At 44.6% G+C, this 21,170-nt stretch overlaps 1 protein-coding gene across 5 annotated transcripts in view; it reads right to left on the reverse strand.

Moving 5' to 3' along the window:
• slc5a10 (solute carrier family 5 member 10) overlaps positions 1-21,170 on the reverse strand; it is a 525,088-nt gene that overhangs the window by 197,834 nt on the left and 306,084 nt on the right. For all 5 annotated transcript variants that reach the window (XM_045690472.1, XM_045690471.1, XM_045690475.1 and 2 more), the window contains one exon: positions 9,957-10,064. In XM_045690472.1, the coding sequence (XP_045546428.1) occupies positions 9,957-10,064 (108 nt within the window). The remainder of the gene's footprint in view (positions 1-9,956; positions 10,065-21,170) is intronic.

Genomic DNA, 21,170 nt, shown 5'->3' on the forward strand with positions numbered 1-21,170 from the left:
CACCACCCAGAGACATGACGGATACATTCTACACCACCCAGAGACATGAAGGATATATTCTACACCACCCAGAGACATGAAGGAGACATTCTACACCACCCAGCGATATGAAGGAGACATTCTACACCACCCAGAGACATGACGGACACATTCTACACCACCCAGAGATATGACTGATACATTCTACACCACCCAGAGACATGACGGATACATTCTACACCACCCAGAGATATGAAGGATACATTCTACACCACCCAGAGACATGACGGATACATTCTACACCATCCAGAGACATGAAGGATATATTCTACACCACCCAGAGACATTCTACACCACCCAGAGATATGAAGGAGACATTCTACACCACCAAGAGATATGAAGGAGACATTCTACACCACCCAGAGACATGACGGATACATTCTACACCACCCAGAGATATGACGGATACATTCTACACCACCCAGAGACATGACTTATACATTCTACACCACCCAGAGATAGGAAGGATACATTCTACACCACCCAGAGACATGACGGATACATTCTACACCACCCAGAGACATGACGGATACATTCTGAACCACCCAGAGATATGAAGGATACATTCTACACCAACCAGAGACATTCTACACCACCCAGAGATATGAAGGAGACATTCTACACCACCCAGCGATATGAAGGAGACATTCTACACCACCCAGAGACATGACGGATACATTCTACACCACCCAGAGATATGACGGATACATTCTACACCAGCCAGAGACATGACTTATACATTCTACACCACCCAGAGATATGAAGGATACATTCTACACCACCCAGAGACATGACGGATACATTCTACACCACCCAGAGACATGACGGATACATTCTGAACCACCCAGAGATATGAAGGATACATTCTACACCACCCAGAGACATTCTACACCACCCAGAGATATGAAGGATACATTCTACACCACCCAGAGACATTCTACACCACCCAGTGACATGATGGCTACATTCTACACCACCCAGAAATATGAAGGATAAATTATACACCACCCAGAGATATGAAGGAGACATTCTACACCACCCAGAGATATGAAGGAGACATTCTACACCACCCAGAGACATGACAGATACATTCTACACCACCCAGAGATATGACGGATACATTCTACACCACCCAGAGATATGACAGATACATTCTACACCACCCAGAGACATGAAGGATATATTCTACACCACCCAGAGACATGAAGGAGACATTCTACACCACCCAGCGATATGAAGGAGACATTCTCCACCACCCAGAGACATGACGGATACATTCTACACCACCCAGAGATATGACGGATACATTCTACACCACCCAGAGACATGAAGGATATATTCTACACCACCCAGAGAAATGAAGGAGACATTCTACCCCACCCAGCGATATGAAGGAGACATTCTACACCACCCAGAGACATGACGGATACATTCTACACCACCCAGAGACATGAAGGTTACATTCTACACCACCCAGAAATATGAAGGATACATTCTGCACCACCCAGAGACATGAAGGAGACATTCTACACCACCCAGAGATATGAAGGATACATTCTACACCACCCAGAGACATGACACATACATTCTACACCACCCAGAGACATGAAGGATACATTCTACACCACCAAAAGACATGAAGTATAAATTACACACCACCCAGAGATATGAAGGAGACATTCTACACAACCCAGAGATATGAAGGATACATTCTACACCACCCAGAGATATGAAGGATACATTCTACACCACCCAGAGATATGAAGGAGACATTCTACACCACCCAGAGATATGAAGGATACATTCTACACCACCCAGAGACATGACACATACATTCTACACCACCCAGAGACATTCTACACCACCCAGAGATTTGAAGTATACATTCTACACCACCCAGAAACATGAAGGATACATTCTACACCACCCAGAGACATTCTACACCACCCAGAGATATGAAAGATACATTCTACACCACCCAGAGACATGACGGATACATTCTACACCACCCAGAGACATTCTACACCAGCCAGAGACATGAAGGATACATTCTACACCACCCAGAAATATGAAGGATACATTCGGCACCACCCAGAGACATGAAGGAGACATTCTACACCACCCAGAGTTATGAAGGATACATTCTACACATCCCAGAGATATGACGGATACATTCTACACCACCCAGAGACATGACGGATACATTCTACACCACCCAGTGATATGAAGGATACATTCTACACCACCCAGAGATATGAAGGATACATTCTACACCACCCAGAGACATGACGGATACATTCTACACCACCCAGAGATATGAAGGATACATTCTACACCACCCAGAGATATGTAGGATACATTCTACACCACGCAGAGACATGAAGGATACATTCTACACCACCCAGAGACATGACGGATATATTCAACACCACCCAGAGACATGAAGGATACATTCTACACCACCCAGAGACATGAAGGATAAATTATACACCACCCAGAGATATGAAGGAGACATTCTACACCACCCAGAGATATGAAGGAGACATTCTACACCACCCAGAGACATGACGGATACATTCTACACCACCCAGAGATATGACGGATACATTCTACACCACCCAGACATATGACAGATACATTCTACACCACCCAGAGACATGAAGGATACATTCTACACCACCCAGACACATGAAGGAGACATTCTACACCACCCAGAGATATGACAGATACATTCTACTCCAACCAGAGACATGAAGGATACATTCTACACCACCCTGAGACATGAAGGATATATTCTACACCACCCAGAGACATGAAGGAGACATTCTACACCACCCAGCGATATGAAGGAGACATTCTCCACCACCCAGAGACATGACGGATACATTCTACACCACCCAGAGACATGAAGGATATATTCTACACCACCCAGAGACATGAAGGAGACATTCTACACCACCCAGCGATATGAAGGAGACATTCTACACCACCCAGAGACATGACGGACACATTCTACACCACCCAGAGATATGACTGATACATTCTACACCACCCAGAGACATGACGGATACATTCTACACCACCCAGAGATATGAAGGAGACATTCTACACCACCCAGAGACATGACGGATACATTCTACACCACCCAGAGATATGACGGATACATTCTACACCACCCAGAGATATGACAGATACATTCTACACCACCCAGAGACATGAAGGATACATTCTACACCACCCAGAGAAATGAAGGAGACATTCTACACCACCCAGAGATATGACAGATACATTCTACTCCACCCAGACCCATGAAGGATACATTCTACACCACCCTGAGACATGAAGGATATATTCTACACCACCCAGAGACATGAAGGAGAAATTCTACACCACCCAGCGATATGAACGAGACATTCTCCACCACCCAGAGACATGACGGATACATTCTACACCACCCAGAGACATGAAGGATATATTCTACACCACCCAGAGACATGAAGGAGACATTCTACACCACCCAGCGATATGAAGGAGACATTCTACACCACCCAGAGACATGACGGACACATTCTACACCACGCGGAGATATGACGGATACATTCTACACCACCCAGAGACATGACGGATACATTCTACACCACCCAGAGATATGAAGGATACATTCTACACCACCCAGAGACATTACGGATACATTCTACACCATCCAGAGACATGAAGGATATATTCTACACCACCCAGAGACATTCTACACCACCCAGAGATATGAAGGAGACATTCTACACCACCCATAGATATGAAGGATACATTCTACACCACCCAGAGACATGACACATACATTCTACACCACCCAGAGACATTCTACACCACCCAGAGACATGAAGGATACATTCTACACCACCCAGAAACATGAAGGATACATTCTACACCACCCAGAGACATTCTACACCACCCAGAGATATGAAAGATACATTCTACACCACCCAGAGACATGACGGATACATTCTACACCACCCAGAGACATTCTACACCAGCCAGAGACATGAAGGATACATTCTACACCACCCAGAAATATGAAGGATACATTCGGCACCACCCAGAGACATGAAGGAGACATTCTACACCACCCAGAGATATGAAGGATACATTCTACACATCCCAGAGATATGACGGATACATTCTACACCACCCAGAGACATGACGGATACATTCTACACCACCCAGTGATATGAAGGATACATTCTACACCACCCAGAGATATGAAGGATACATTCTACACCACCCAGAGACATGACGGATACATTCTACACCACCCAGAGATATGAAGGATACATTCTACACCACCCAGAGATATGTAGGATACATTCTACACCACGCAGAGACATGAAGGATACATTCTACACCACCCAGAGACATGACGGATATATTCAACACCACCCAGAGACATGAAGGATACATTCTACACCACCCAGAGACATGAAGGATAAATTATACACCACCCAGAGATATGAAGGAGACATTCTACACCACCCAGAGATATGAAGGAGACATTCTACACCACCCAGAGACATGACGGATACATTCTACACCACCCAGAGATATGACGGATACATTCTACACCACCCAGACATATGACAGATACATTCTACACCACCCAGAGACATGAAGGATACATTCTACACCACCCAGACACATGAAGGAGACATTCTACACCACCCAGAGATATGACAGATACATTCTACTCCAACCAGAGACATGAAGGATACATTCTACACCACCCTGAGACATGAAGGATATATTCTACACCACCCAGAGACATGAAGGAGACATTCTACACCACCCAGCGATATGAAGGAGACATTCTCCACCACCCAGAGACATGACGGATACATTCTACACCACCCAGAGACATGAAGGATATATTCTACACCACCCAGAGACATGAAGGAGACATTCTACACCACCCAGCGATATGAAGGAGACATTCTACACCACCCAGAGACATGACGGACACATTCTACACCACCCAGAGATATGACTGATACATTCTACACCACCCAGAGACATGACGGATACATTCTACACCACCCAGAGATATGAAGGATACATTCTACACCACCCAGAGACATGACGGATACATTCTACACCATCCAGAGACATGAAGGATATATTCTACACCACCCAGAGACATTCTACACCACCCAGAGATATGAAGGAGACATTCTACACCACCAAGAGATATGAAGGAGACATTCTACACCACCCAGAGACATGACGGATACATTCTACACCACCCAGAGATATGACGGATACATTCTACACCACCCAGAGACATGACTTATACATTCTACACCACCCAGAGATAGGAAGGATACATTCTACACCACCCAGAGACATGACGGATACATTCTACACCACCCAGAGACATGACGGATACATTCTGAACCACCCAGAGATATGAAGGATACATTCTACACCAACCAGAGACATTCTACACCACCCAGAGATATGAAGGAGACATTCTACACCACCCAGCGATATGAAGGAGACATTCTACACCACCCAGAGACATGACGGATACATTCTACACCACCCAGAGATATGACGGATACATTCTACACCAGCCAGAGACATGACTTATACATTCTACACCACCCAGAGATATGAAGGATACATTCTACACCACCCAGAGACATGACGGATACATTCTACACCACCCAGAGACATGACGGATACATTCTGAACCACCCAGAGATATGAAGGATACATTCTACACCACCCAGAGACATTCTACACCACCCAGAGATATGAAGGATACATTCTACACCACCCAGAGACATTCTACACCACCCAGTGACATGATGGCTACATTCTACACCACCCAGAAATATGAAGGATAAATTATACACCACCCAGAGATATGAAGGAGACATTCTACACCACCCAGAGATATGAAGGAGACATTCTACACCACCCAGAGACATGACAGATACATTCTACACCACCCAGAGATATGACGGATACATTCTACACCACCCAGAGATATGACAGATACATTCTACACCACCCAGAGACATGAAGGATATATTCTACACCACCCAGAGACATGAAGGAGACATTCTACACCACCCAGCGATATGAAGGAGACATTCTCCACCACCCAGAGACATGACGGATACATTCTACACCACCCAGAGATATGACGGATACATTCTACACCACCCAGAGACATGAAGGATATATTCTACACCACCCAGAGAAATGAAGGAGACATTCTACCCCACCCAGCGATATGAAGGAGACATTCTACACCACCCAGAGACATGACGGATACATTCTACACCACCCAGAGACATGAAGGTTACATTCTACACCACCCAGAAATATGAAGGATACATTCTGCACCACCCAGAGACATGAAGGAGACATTCTACACCACCCAGAGATATGAAGGATACATTCTACACCACCCAGAGACATGACACATACATTCTACACCACCCAGAGACATGAAGGATACATTCTACACCACCAAAAGACATGAAGTATAAATTACACACCACCCAGAGATATGAAGGAGACATTCTACACAACCCAGAGATATGAAGGATACATTCTACACCACCCAGAGATATGAAGGATACATTCTACACCACCCAGAGATATGAAGGAGACATTCTACACCACCCAGAGATATGAAGGATACATTCTACACCACCCAGAGACATGACACATACATTCTACACCACCCAGAGACATTCTACACAACCCAGAGACATGAAGGATACATTCTACACCACCCAGAAACATGAAGGATACATTCTACACCACCCAGAGACATTCTACACCACCCAGAGATATGAAAGATACATTCTACACCACCCAGAGACATGACGGATACATTCTACACCACCCAGAGACATTCTACACCAACCAGAGACATGAAGGATACATTCTACACCACCCAGAAATATGAAGGATACATTCTGCACCACCCAGAGACATGAAGGAGACATTCTACACCACCCAGAGATATGAAGGATACATTCTACACATCCCAGAGATATGACGGATACATTCTACACCACCCAGAGACATGAAGGATACATTCTACACCACCCAGAGACATGACGGATACTTTCAACACCACCCAGAGACATGAAGGAGACATTCTACACCAACCAGAGACATGAAGGATAAATTATACACCACCCAGAGATATGAAGGTGACATTCTACACCACCCAGAGATATGAAGGAGACATTCTACACCGCCCAGAGACATGACGGATACATTCTACACCACCCAGAGATATGACGGATACATTCTACACCACCCAGAGATATGACAGATACATTCTACACCACCCAGAGACATGAAGGATACATTCTACACTACCCAGAGACATGAAGGAGACATTCTACACCACCCAGAGATATGACAGATACATTCTACACCACCCTGAGACATGAAGGATATATTCTACACAAACCAGAGACATGAATGAGATATTCAACACCACCCAGCGATATGAAGGAGACATTCTACACCACCCAGAGACATGACGGATACATTCTACACCACCCAGAGATATGACGGGTACATTCTACACCACCCAGTGACATGATGGATACATTCTACACCACCCAGAGATATGAAGGATACATTCAACACCACCCAGAGACATGACAGATACATTCTACAGCACCCAGAGATATGAAGGATATATTCTACACCACACAGAGACATTCTACACCACCCAGAGATATGAAGGAGACATTCTACACCACCCAGCGATATGAAGGAGACATTCTACACCACCCAGAGATATGACGGATACATTCTACACCACCCAGAGACATGACAGATACATTCTACACCACCCAGAGATATGAAGGATACATTCTACATCACCCAGAGACATGACGGATACATTCTACACCACCCAGAGATATGAAGGACATATTCTACACCACCCAGAGACATTCTACACCACCCAGAGATATGAAGGATACATTCTACGACACCCATAGACATGAAGGATACATTCTACACCACCCAGAAACATGATGGATACATTCTACACCACCCAGAAATATGAAGGATACATTCTGCACCACCCAGAGACATGAAGGAGACATTCTACACCACCCAGAGATATGAAGGATACATTCTACACCACCCAAAGACATGAAGTATTAATTACACACCACCCAGAGATATGAAGGAGACATTCTACACAACCCAGAGATATGAAGGATACATTCTACACCACCCAGAGATATGAAGGATACATTCTACACCACCCAGAGATATGAAGGAGACATTCTACACCACCCAGAGATATGAAGGATACATTCTACACCACCCAGAGACATGACACATACATTCTACACCACCCAGAGACATTCTACACCACCCAGAGACATGAAGGATACATTCTACACCACCCAGAAACATGAAGGATACATTCTACACCACCCAGAGACATTCTACACCACCCAGAGATATGAAAGATACATTCTACACCACCCAGAGACATGACGGATACATTCTACACCACCCAGAGACATTCTACACCAGCCAGAGACATGAAGGATACATTCTACACCACCCAGAAATATGAAGGATACATTCTGCACCACCCAGAGACATGAAGGAGACATTCTACACCACCCAGAGATATGAAGGATACATTCTACACATCCCAGAGATATGACGGATACATTCTACACCACCCAGAGACATGAAGGATACATTCTACACCACCCAGAGACATGACGGATACATTCAACACCACCCAGAGACAAGAAGGATACATTCTACACCACCAAGAGACATGAAGGATAAATTATACACCACCCAGAGATATGAAGGTGACATTCTACACCACCCAGAGATATGACGGATACATTCTACACCACCCAGAGACATGAAGGATACATTCTACACCACCCAGAGACATGACGGATACATTCAACACCACCCAGAGACAAGAAGGATACATTCTACACCACCCAGAGACATGAAGGATAAATTATACACCACCCAGAGATATGACAGATACATTCTACACCACCCAGAGACATGAAGGATACATTCTACACCACCCAGAGACATGAAGGAGACATTCTACACCACCCAGCGATATGAAGGAGACATTCTACACCACCCAGAGACATGACGGATACATTCTACACCACCCAGAGATATGACGGGTACATTCTACACCACCCAGTGACATGATGGATACATTCTACACCACCCAGAGATATGAAGGATACATTCAACACCACCCAGAGACATGACAGATACATTCTACACCACCCAGAGATATGAAGGATATATTCTACACCACCCAGAGACATTCTACACCACCCAGAGATATGAAGGAGACATTCTACACCACCCAGCGATATGAAGGAGACATTCTACACCACCCAGAGATATGACGGATACATTCTACACCACCCAGAGACATGACAGATACATTCTACACCACCCAGAGATATGAAGGATACATTCTACATCACCCAGAGACATGACGGATACATTCTACACCACCCAGAGATATGAAGGACATATTCTACACCACCCAGAGACATTCTACACCACCCAGAGATATGAAGGATACATTCTACGACACCCATAGACATGAAGGATACATTCTACAACACCCAGAAACATGACGGATACATTCTACACCACCCAGAGACATTCTACACCACCCAGAGACATGAAGGAGACATTCTACACCACCCAGAGACATTCTACACCACCCAGAGACATTCTACACCACCCAGAGACATGGCGGATACATTCTACAGCACCCAGAGACATGGCGGATACATTCTACACCACCCAGAGACATGAAGGAGACATTCTACACCACCCAGAGACATTCAACACCACCCACTCACCGCTGGGCATGAGTTCGATTACCAGTTTGGGGAAGGCGATGTTGGAGCAGCCCACCTCCGCTCCGCACACGCTCAGACACTCCTCTGGGTCCACACAGCCCACCGAGTCTGGAAAACACAATTGTTACCCTGGTTTATACTGGTTATTATACACACACACACACACACACACACTCAGACAATCCTCTGGATCCACACACCCCAATTATTACCCCGGTTTATACTGGTTATTATACACACACACACACTCAGACACTCCTCTGGATCCACACCCCCCAATTATTTCCCTGGTTTATACTGGTTATTATACACACACACACACACACACACACACACACACACACACACACACACACACACACACACACACACACACACACACACACACACACACACACACACACACACACACACACACACAGACACACACACACACACACACACACAGACACACACACACACACACTCAGACACTCCTCTGGGTCCACACACCCCAATTATTACCCTGGTTTATACTGGTTATTATACACACACACACACACACACACACACTCAGACACTCCTCTGGGTCCACACACCCCAATTATTACTCTGGTTTATACACACACACACCCCAATTATTACCCTGGTTTATACACACACACACACTCATATTTATACTGGTATTCAGAACAGGACAGACAGACAGACAGACAGACAGACAGACAGACAGACAGACAGACAGACAGACAGACAGACAGACAGACAGACAGACAGACAGACAGACAGACAGACAGACAGACAGACAGACAGACAGACAGACTGTTATTCAGAACAGGACAGACAGACAGGACAGACCGGCTGATGTTATCTACTGTTATTCAGAACAGGACAGACAGGACAGACCAGCTGATGTTATCTACTGTTATTCAGAACAGGACAGACAGGACAGACTGACTGGCTGATGTTATCTACTGTTATTCAGAACAGGACAGACAGGACAGACTGACTGGCTGATGTTATCTACTGTTATTCAGAACAGGACAGACAGGACAGACTGGCTGATGTTATCTACTGTTATTCAGAACAGCACAGACAGGACAGACTGGCTGATGTTATCTACTGTTATTCAGAACAGGACAGACAGGACAGACCGGTTGATGTTATCTACAGTTATTCAGAACAGGACAGACGAACAGGACAGACAGGACAGACCGGCTGATGTTATCTACTGTTATTCAGAACAGGACAGACAGGACAGACCGGCTGATGTTATCTACTGTTATTCAGAACAGGACAGACAGGACAGACTGCCTGATGTTATCTACTGTTATTCAGAACAGGAAAGACTGGCTGATGTTATCTACTGTTATTCAGAACAGGACAGACAGGACAGACCGGCTGATGTTATCTACTATTATTCAGAACAGGACAGACAGGACAGACAGGCTGATGTTATCTACTGTTATTCAGAACAGGACAGACAGGCTGATGTTATCTACTGTTATTCAGAACAGGACAGACAGGACAAACCGGCTGATTTTATCTACTGTTATTCAGAACAGGACAGACAGGACAGACTGGCTGATGTTATCTACTGTTATTCAGAACAGGACAGACAGGACAGACTGGCTGATGTTATCTACTGTTATTCAGAACAGGACAGACAGGACAGACTGTCTGATGTTATCTACTGTTATTCAGAACAGGACAGACAGGACAGACTGGCTGATGTTATCTACTGTTATTCAGAACAGGACAGACAGGACAGACTGGCTGATGTTATCTACTGTTATTCAGAACAGCACAGACAGGACAGACTGGCTGATGTTATCTACTGTTATTCAGAACAGGACAGACAGGACAGACCGGCTGATGTTATCTACTGTTATTCAGAACAGGAAAGACAAGGACAGACTGGCTGATGTTATCTACTGTTATTCAGAACAGGACAGACAGGACAGACTGGCTGATGTTATCTATTGTTATTCAGAACAGGACAGACAAGGACAGACTGGCTGATGTTATCTACTGTTATTAAGAACAGGACAGACAGACAGGACAGACCAGCTGATGTTATCTACTGTTATTCAGAACAGGACAGACAGACAGGACAGACCAGCTGATGTTATCTACTGTTATTCAGAACAGGACAGACAGACAGGACAGACCGGCTGATGTTATCTACTGTTATTCAGAACAGGACAGACAGACAGGACAGACCGGCTGATGTTATCTACTGTTATTCAGAACAGGACAGACAGGACAGACCAGCTGATGTTATCTACTGTTATTCAGAACAGGACAGACAGGACAGACTGACTGGCTGATGTTATCTACTGTTATTCAGAACAGGACAGACAGGACAGACTGACTGGCTGATGTTATCTACTGTTATTCAGAACAGGACAGGACAGACAGGACAGACTGGCTGATGTTATCTACTGTTATTCAGAACAGGACAGACAGGACAGACCGGTTGATGTTATCTACTGTTATTCAGAACAGGACAGACTGGCTGATGTTATCTACTGTTATTCAGAACAGGACGGCCAGGACAGACTGGCTGATGTTATCTACTGTTATTCAGAACAGGACAGTAAGGACAGACTGGCTGATGTTATCTACAGTTATTCAGAACAGGACAGACGAACAGGACAGACAGGACAGACCGGCTGATGTTATCTACTGTTATTCAGAACAGGACAGACAGGACAGACCGGCTGATGTTATCTACTGTTATTCAGAACAGGACAGACAGGACAGACTGGCTGATGTTATCTACTGTTATTCAGAACAGGACAGACAGGACAGACCGGTTGATATTATCTACTGTTATTCAGAACAGGACAGACAGGACAGACTGGCTGATGTTATCTACTGTTATTCAGAACAGGACAGACAGGACAGACTGGCTGATGTTATCTACTGTTATTCAGAACAGGACAGACAGGACAGACTGGCTGATGTTATCTACAGTTATTCAGAACAGGACAGACGAACAGGACGGACAGGACAGACCGGCTGATGTTATCTACTGTTATTCAGAACAGGACAGACAGGACAGACCGGCTGATGTTATCTACTGTTATTCAGAACAGGACAGACAGGACAGACTGCCTGATGTTATCTACTGTTATTCAGAACAGGAAAGACTGGCTGATGTTATCTACTGTTATTCAGAACAGGACAGACAGGACAGACTGGCTGATGATATCTACTATTATTCAGAACAGGACAGACAGGACAGACAGGCTGATGTTATCTACTGTTATTCAGAACAGGACAGACAGGCTGATGTTATCTACTGTTATTCAGAACAGGACAGACAGGACAAACCGGCTGATTTTATCTACTGTTATTCAGAACAGGACAGACAAGACAGACTGGCTGATGTTATCTAATGTTATTCAGAACAGGACAGACAGGACAGACTGGCTGATGTTATCTACTGTTATTAAGAACAGGACAGACAGACAGGACAGACCAGCTGATGTTATCTACTGTTATTCAGAACAGGACAGACAGACAGGACAGACCAGCTGATGTTATCTACTGTTATTCAGAACAGGACAGACAGACAGGACAGACCGGCTGATGTTATCTACTGTTATTCAGAACAGGACAGACAGGACAGACCAGCTGATGTTATCTACTGTTATTCAGAACAGGACAGACAGGACAGACTGACTGGCTGATGTTATCTACTGTTATTCAGAACAGGACAGACAGGACAGACTGACTGGCTGATGTTATCTACTGTTATTCAGAACAGGACAGGACAGACAGGACAGACTGGCTGATGTTATCTACTGTTATTCAGAACAGGACAGACAGGACAGACCGGTTGATGTTATCTACTGTTATTCAGAACAGGACAGACTGGCTGATGTTATCTACTTGTTATTCAGAACAGGACAGACAGGACAGACTGGCTGATGTTATCTACAGTTATTCAGAACAGGACAGACGAACAGGACAGACAGGACAGACCGGCTGATGTAATCTACTGTTATTCAGAACAGGACAGACAGGACAGACCGGCTGATGTTATCTACTGTTATTCAGAACAGGACAGACAGGACAGACTGGCTGATGTTATCTACTGTTATTCAGAACAGGACAGACAGGACAGACTGGCTGATGTTATCTACAGTTATTCAGAACAGGACAGACGAACAGGACAGACAGGACAGACCGGCTGATGTTATCTACTGTTATTCGGAAAAAGACAGACAGGACAGACCAGCTGATGTTATCTACTGTTATTCAGAACAGGACAGACAGGACAGACTGGCTGATGTTATCTACTGTTATTCAGAACAGGACAGACTGGCTGATGTTATCTACTGTTATTTAGAACAGGACAGACAGGACAGACTGGCTGATGTTATCTACTGTTATTCAGAACAGGACAGACAGGACAGCCTGGCTGTTGTTATCTACTGTTATTCAGAACAGGACAGACAGGATGATGTTATCTACTGTTATTCAGAACAGGACAGACAGGACAGACCAGCTGATGTTATCTACTGTTATTCAGAACAGGACAGACAGGACAGACTGACTGGCTGATGTTATCTACTGTTATTCAGAACAGGACAGACAGGACAGACTGACTGGCTGATGTTATCTACTGTTATTCAGAACAGGACAGGACAGAGAGGACAGACCAGCTGATGTTATCTACTGTTATTCAGAACAGGACAGACAGACAGGACAGACCGGCTGATGTTATCTACTGTTATTCAGAACAGGACAGACAGACAGGACAGACCGGCTGATGTTATCTACTGTTATTCAGAACAGGACAGACAGGACAGACCAGCTGATATTATCTACCGTTATTCAGAACAGGACAGACAGGACAGACTGACTGGCTGATGTTATCTACTGTTATTCAGAACAGGACAGACAGGACAGACTGACTGGCTGATGTTATCTACTGTTATTCAGAACAGGACAGGACAGACAGGACAGACTGGCTGATGTTATCTACTGTTATTCAGAACAGGACAGACAGGACAGACCGGTTGATGTTATCTACTGTTATTCAGAACAGGACAGACTGGCTGATGTTATCTACTTGTTATTCAGAACAGGACAGACAGGACAGACTGGCTGATGTTATCTACAGTTATTCAGAACAGGACAGACGAACAGGACAGACAGGACAGACCGGCTGATGTAATCTACTGTTATTCAGAACAGGACAGACAGGACAGACCGGCTGATGTTATCTACTGTTATTCAGAACAGGACAGACAGGACAGACTGGCTGATGTTATCTACTGTTATTCAGAACAGGACAGACAGGACAGACTGGCTGATGTTATCTACAGTTATTCAGAACAGGACAGACGAACAGGACAGACAGGACAGACCGGCTGATGTTATCTACTGTTATTCGGAAAAAGACAGACAGGACAGACCGGCTGATGTTATCTACTGTTATTCAGAACAGGACAGACAGGACAGACTGGCTGATGTTATCTACTGTTATTCAGAACAGGACAGACTGGCTGATGTTATCTACTGTTATTTAGAACAGGACAGACAGGACAGACTGGCTGATGTTATCTACTGTTATTCAGAACAGGACAGACAGGACAGCCTGGCTGTTGTTATCTACTGTTATTCAGAACAGGACAGACAGGATGATGTTATCTGCTGTTATTCAGAACAGGACAGACAGGACAGACCAGCTGATGTTATCTACTGTTATTCAGAACAGGACAGACAGGACAGACTGACTGGCTGATGTTATCTACTGTTATTCAGAACAGGACAGACAGGACAGACTGACTGGCTGATGTTATCTACTGTTATTCAGAACAGGACAGGACAGAGAGGACAGACTGGCTGATGTTATCTACTGTTATTCAGAACAGGACAGACAGGACAGACTGACTGGCTGATGTTATCTACTGTTATTCAGAACAGGACAGGACAGAGAGGACAGACTGGCTGATGTTATCTACTGTTATTCAGAACAGGACTGACAGGACAGACCAGTTGATGTTATCTACTGTTATTCAGAACAGGACAGACAGGACAGACTGGCTGATGTTATCTACAGTTATTCAGAACAGGACAGACGAACAGGACAGACAGGACAGACCGGCTGATTTTATCTACTGTTATTCAGAACAGGACAGACAGGACAGACTGGCTGATGTTATCTACTGTTATTCAGAACAGGACAGACAAGGAGAGACTAGCTGATGTTATCTACTGTTATTCAGAACAGGACAGACAGGCTGATGTTATCTACTGTTATTCAGAACAGGACAGACAGACAGGACAGACCAGCTGATGTTATCTACTGTTATTCAGAACAGGACAGACAGACAGGACAGACCGGCTGATGTTATCTACTGTTATTCAGAACAGGACAGACAGACAGGACAGACCGGCTGATGTTATCTACTGTTATTCAGAACAGGACAGACAGGACAGACCAGCTGATGTTATCTACTGTTATTCAGAACAGGACAGACAGGACAGACTGGCTGATGTTATCTACTGTTATTCAGAACAGGACAGACAGGACAGACTGGCTGATGTTATCTACTGTTATTCAGAACAGCACAGACAGGACAGACTGGCTGATGTTATCTACTGTTATTCAGAACAGGACAGACAGGACAGACCGGCTGATGTTATCTACTGTTATTCAGAACAGGACAGACAGGACAGACCGGCTGATGTTATCTACTGTTATTCAGAACAGGACAGACAGGACAGACTGCCTGATGTTATCTACTGTTATTCAGAACAGGAAAGACTGGCTGATGTTATCTACTGTTATTCAGAACAGGACAGACAGGACAGACTGGCTGATGTTATCTACTATTATTCAGAACAGGACAGACAGGACAGACAGGCTGATGTTATCTACTGTTATTCAGAACAGGACAGACAGGCTGATGTTATCTACTGTTATTCAGAACAAGACAGACAGGACAAACCGGCTGATTTTATCTACTGTTATTCAGAACAGGACAGACAGGACAGACTGGCTGATGTTATCTACTGTTATTCAGAACAGGACAGACAGGACAGACTGGCTGATGTTATCTACTGTTATTCAGAACAGGACAGACAGGACAGACTGTCTGATGTTATCTACTGTTATTCAGAACAGGACAGACAGGACAGACTGGCTGATGTTATCTACTGTTATTCAGAACAGGACAGACAGGACAGACTGGCTGATGTTATCTACTGTTATTCAGAACAGCACAGACAGGACAGACTGGCTGATGTTATCTACTGTTATTCAGAACAGGACAGACAGGACAGACCGGCTGATGTTATCTACTGTTATTCAGAACAGGACAGACAAGGACAGACTAGCTGATGTTATCTACTGTTATTCAGAACAGGACAGACAGGACAGACTGGCTGATGTTATCTATTGTTATTCAGAACAGGACAGACAAGGACAGACTGGCTGATGTTATCTACTGTTATTAAGAACAGGACAGACAGACAGGACAGACCAGCTGATGTTATCTACTGTTATTCAGAACAGGACAGACAGACAGGACAGACCAGCTGATGTTATCTACTGTTATTCAGAACAGGACAGACAGACAGGACAGACCGGCTGATGTTATCTACTGTTATTCAGAACAGGACAGACAGACAGGACAGACCGGCTGATGTTATCTACTGTTATTCAGAACAGGACAGACAGGACAGACCAGCTGATGTTATCTACTGTTATTCAGAACAGGACAGACAGGACAGACTTACTGGCTGATGTTATCTACTGTTATTCAGAACAGGACAGACAGGACAGACTGACTGGCTGATGTTATCTACTGTTATTCAGAACAGGACAGGACAGACAGGACAGACTGGCTGATGTTATCTACTGTTATTCAGAACAGGACAGACAGGACAGACCGGTTGATGTTATCTACTGTTATTCAGAACAGGACAGACTGGCTGATGTTATCTACTGTTATTCAGAACAGTACGGCCAGGACAGACTGGCTGACGTTATCTACTGTTATTCAGAACAGGACAGTAAGGACAGACTGGCTGATGTTATCTACAGTTATTCAGAACAGGACAGACGAACAGGACAGACAGGACAGACCGGCTGATGTTATATACTGTTATTCAGAACAGGACAGACAGGACAGACCGGCTGATGTTATCTACTGTTATTCAGAACAGGACAGACAGGACAGACTGGCTGATGTTATCTACTGTTATTCAGAACAGGACAGACAGGACAGACCGGTTGATATTATCTACTGTTATTCAGAACAGGACAGACAGGACAGACCGGCTGATGTTATCTACTGTTATTCAGAACAGGACAGACAGGACAGACTGGCTGATGTTATCTACTGTTATTCAGAACAGGACAGACAGGACAGACTGGCTGATGTTATCTACAGTTATTCAGAACAGGACAGACGAACAGGACGGACAGGACAGACCGGCTGATGTTATCTACTGTTATTCAGAACAGGACAGACAGGACAGACCGGCTGATGTTTTCTACTGTTATTCAGAACAGGACAGACAGGACAGACTGCCTGATGTTATCTACTGTTATTCAGAACAGGACAGACAGGACAAACCGGCTGATTTTATCTACTGTTATTCAGAACAGGACAGACAAGACAGACTGGCTGATGTTATCTACTGTTATTCAGAACAGGACAGACAGGACAGACTGGCTGATGTTATCTACTGTTATTCAGAACAGGACAGACAGGACAGACTGTCTGATGTTATCTACTGTTATTCAGAACAGGACAGACAGGACAGACTGGCTGATGTTATCTACTGTTATTCAGAACAGGACAGACAAGGACAGACTGGCTGATGTTATCTACTGTTATTCAGAACAGGACAGACAGGACAGACTGGCTGATGTTATCTACTGTTATTCAGAACAGGACAGACAAGGACAGACTGGCTGATGTTATCTACTGTTATTAAGAACAGGACAGACAGACAGGACAGACCAGCTGATGTTATCTACTGTTATTCAGAACAGGACAGACAGACAGGACAGACCGGCTGATGTTATCTACTGTTATTCAGAACAGGACAGACAGACAGGACAGACCGGCTGCTGTTATCTACTGTTATTCAGAACAGGACAGACAGGACAGACCAGCTGATGTTATCTACTGTTATTCAGAACAGGACAGACAGGACAGACTGACTGGCTGATGTTATCTACTGTTATTCAGAACAGGACAGACAGGACAGACTGACTGGCTAATGTTATCTACTGTTATTCAGAACAGGACAGGACAGACAGGACAGACTGGCTGATGTTATCTACTGTTATTCAGAACAGGACAGACAGGACAGACCGGTTGATGTTATCTACTGTTATTCAGAACAGGACAGACTGGCTGATGTTATCTACTTGTTATTCAGAACAGGACAGACAGGACAGACTGGCTGATGTTATCTACAGTTATTCAGAACAGGACAGACGAACAGGACAGACAGGACAGACCGGCTGATGTAATCTACTGTTATTCAGAACAGGACAGACCGGCTGATGTTATCTACTGTTATTCAGAACAGGACAGACAGGACAGAGTGGCTGATGTTATCTACTGTTATTCAGAACAGGACAGACAGGACAGACTGGCTGATGTTATCTACAGTTATTCAGAACAGGACAGACGAACAGGACAGACAGGACAGACCGGCTGATGTTATCTACTGTTATTCGGAAAAAGACAGACAGGACAGACCGGCTGATGTTATCTACTGTTATTCAGAACAGGACAGACAGGACAGACTGGCTGATGTTATCTACTGTTATTCAGAACAGGACAGACTGGCTGATGTTATCTACTGTTATTTAGAACAGGACAGACAGGACAGACTGGCTGATGTTATCTACTGTTATTCAGAACAGGACAGACAGGACAGCCTGGCTGTTGTTATCTACTGTTATTCAGAACAGGACAGACAGGATGATGTTATCTACTGTTATTCAGAACAGGACAGACAGGACAGACTGACTGGCTGATGTTATCTACTGTTATTCAGAACAGGACAGACAGGACAGACTGACTGGCTGATGTTATCTACTGTTATTCAGAACAGGACAGGACAGAGAGGACAGACTGGCTGATGTTATCTACTGTTATTCAGAACAGGACTGACAGGACAGACCAGTTGATGTTATCTACTGTTATTCAGAACAGGACAGACTGGCTGATGTTATCTACTGTTATTCAGAACAGGACAGACAGGACAGACCGGTTGATGTTATCTACTGTTATTCAGAACAGGACAGACTGGCTGATGTTATCTACTGTTATTCAGAACAGGACGGCCAGGACAGACTGGCTGACGTTATCTACTGTTATTCAGAACAGGACAGTAAGGACAGACTGGCTGATGTTATCTACAGTTATTCAGAACAGGACAGACGAACTGGACAGACAGGACAGACCGGCTGATGTTATCTACTGTTATTCAGAACAGGACAGACAGGACAGACCGGCTGATGTTATCTACTGTTATTCAGAACAGGACAGACAGGACAGACTGGCTGATGTTATCTACTGTTATTCAGAACAGGACAGACAGGACAGACCGGTTGATATTATCTACTGTTATTCAGAACAGGACAGACAGGACAGACCGGCTGATGTTATCTACTGTTATTCAGAACAGGACAGACAGGACAGACTGGCTGATGTTATCTACTGTTATTCAGAACAGGACAGACAGGACAGACTGGCTGATGTTATCTACAGTTATTCAGAACAGGACAGACGAACAGGACGGACAGGACAGACCGGCTGATGTTATCTACTGTTATTCAGAACAGGACAGACAGGACAGACCGGCTGATGTTTTCTACTGTTATTCAGAACAGGACAGACAGGACAGACTGCCTGATGTTATCTACTGTTATTCAGAACAGGACAGACAGGACAAACCGGCTGATGTTATCTACTGTTATTCAGAACAGGACAGACAGGACAGACTGGCTGATGTTATCTACTGTTATTCAGAACAGGACAGACAGGACAGACTGTCTGATGTTATCTACTGTTATTCAGAACAGGACAGACAGGACAGACTGGCTGATGTTATCTACTGTTATTCAGAACAGGACAGACAAGGACAGACTGGCTGATGTTATCTACTGTTATTCAGAACAGGACAGACAGGACAGACTGGCTGATGTTATCTACTGTTATTCAGAACAGGACAGACAAGGACAGA

The sequence above is a fragment of the Salmo salar genome, chromosome ssa12, assembly GCF_905237065.1.
Source record: "Salmo salar chromosome ssa12, Ssal_v3.1, whole genome shotgun sequence".
Lineage (NCBI taxonomy): Eukaryota > Metazoa > Chordata > Actinopteri > Salmoniformes > Salmonidae > Salmo > Salmo salar.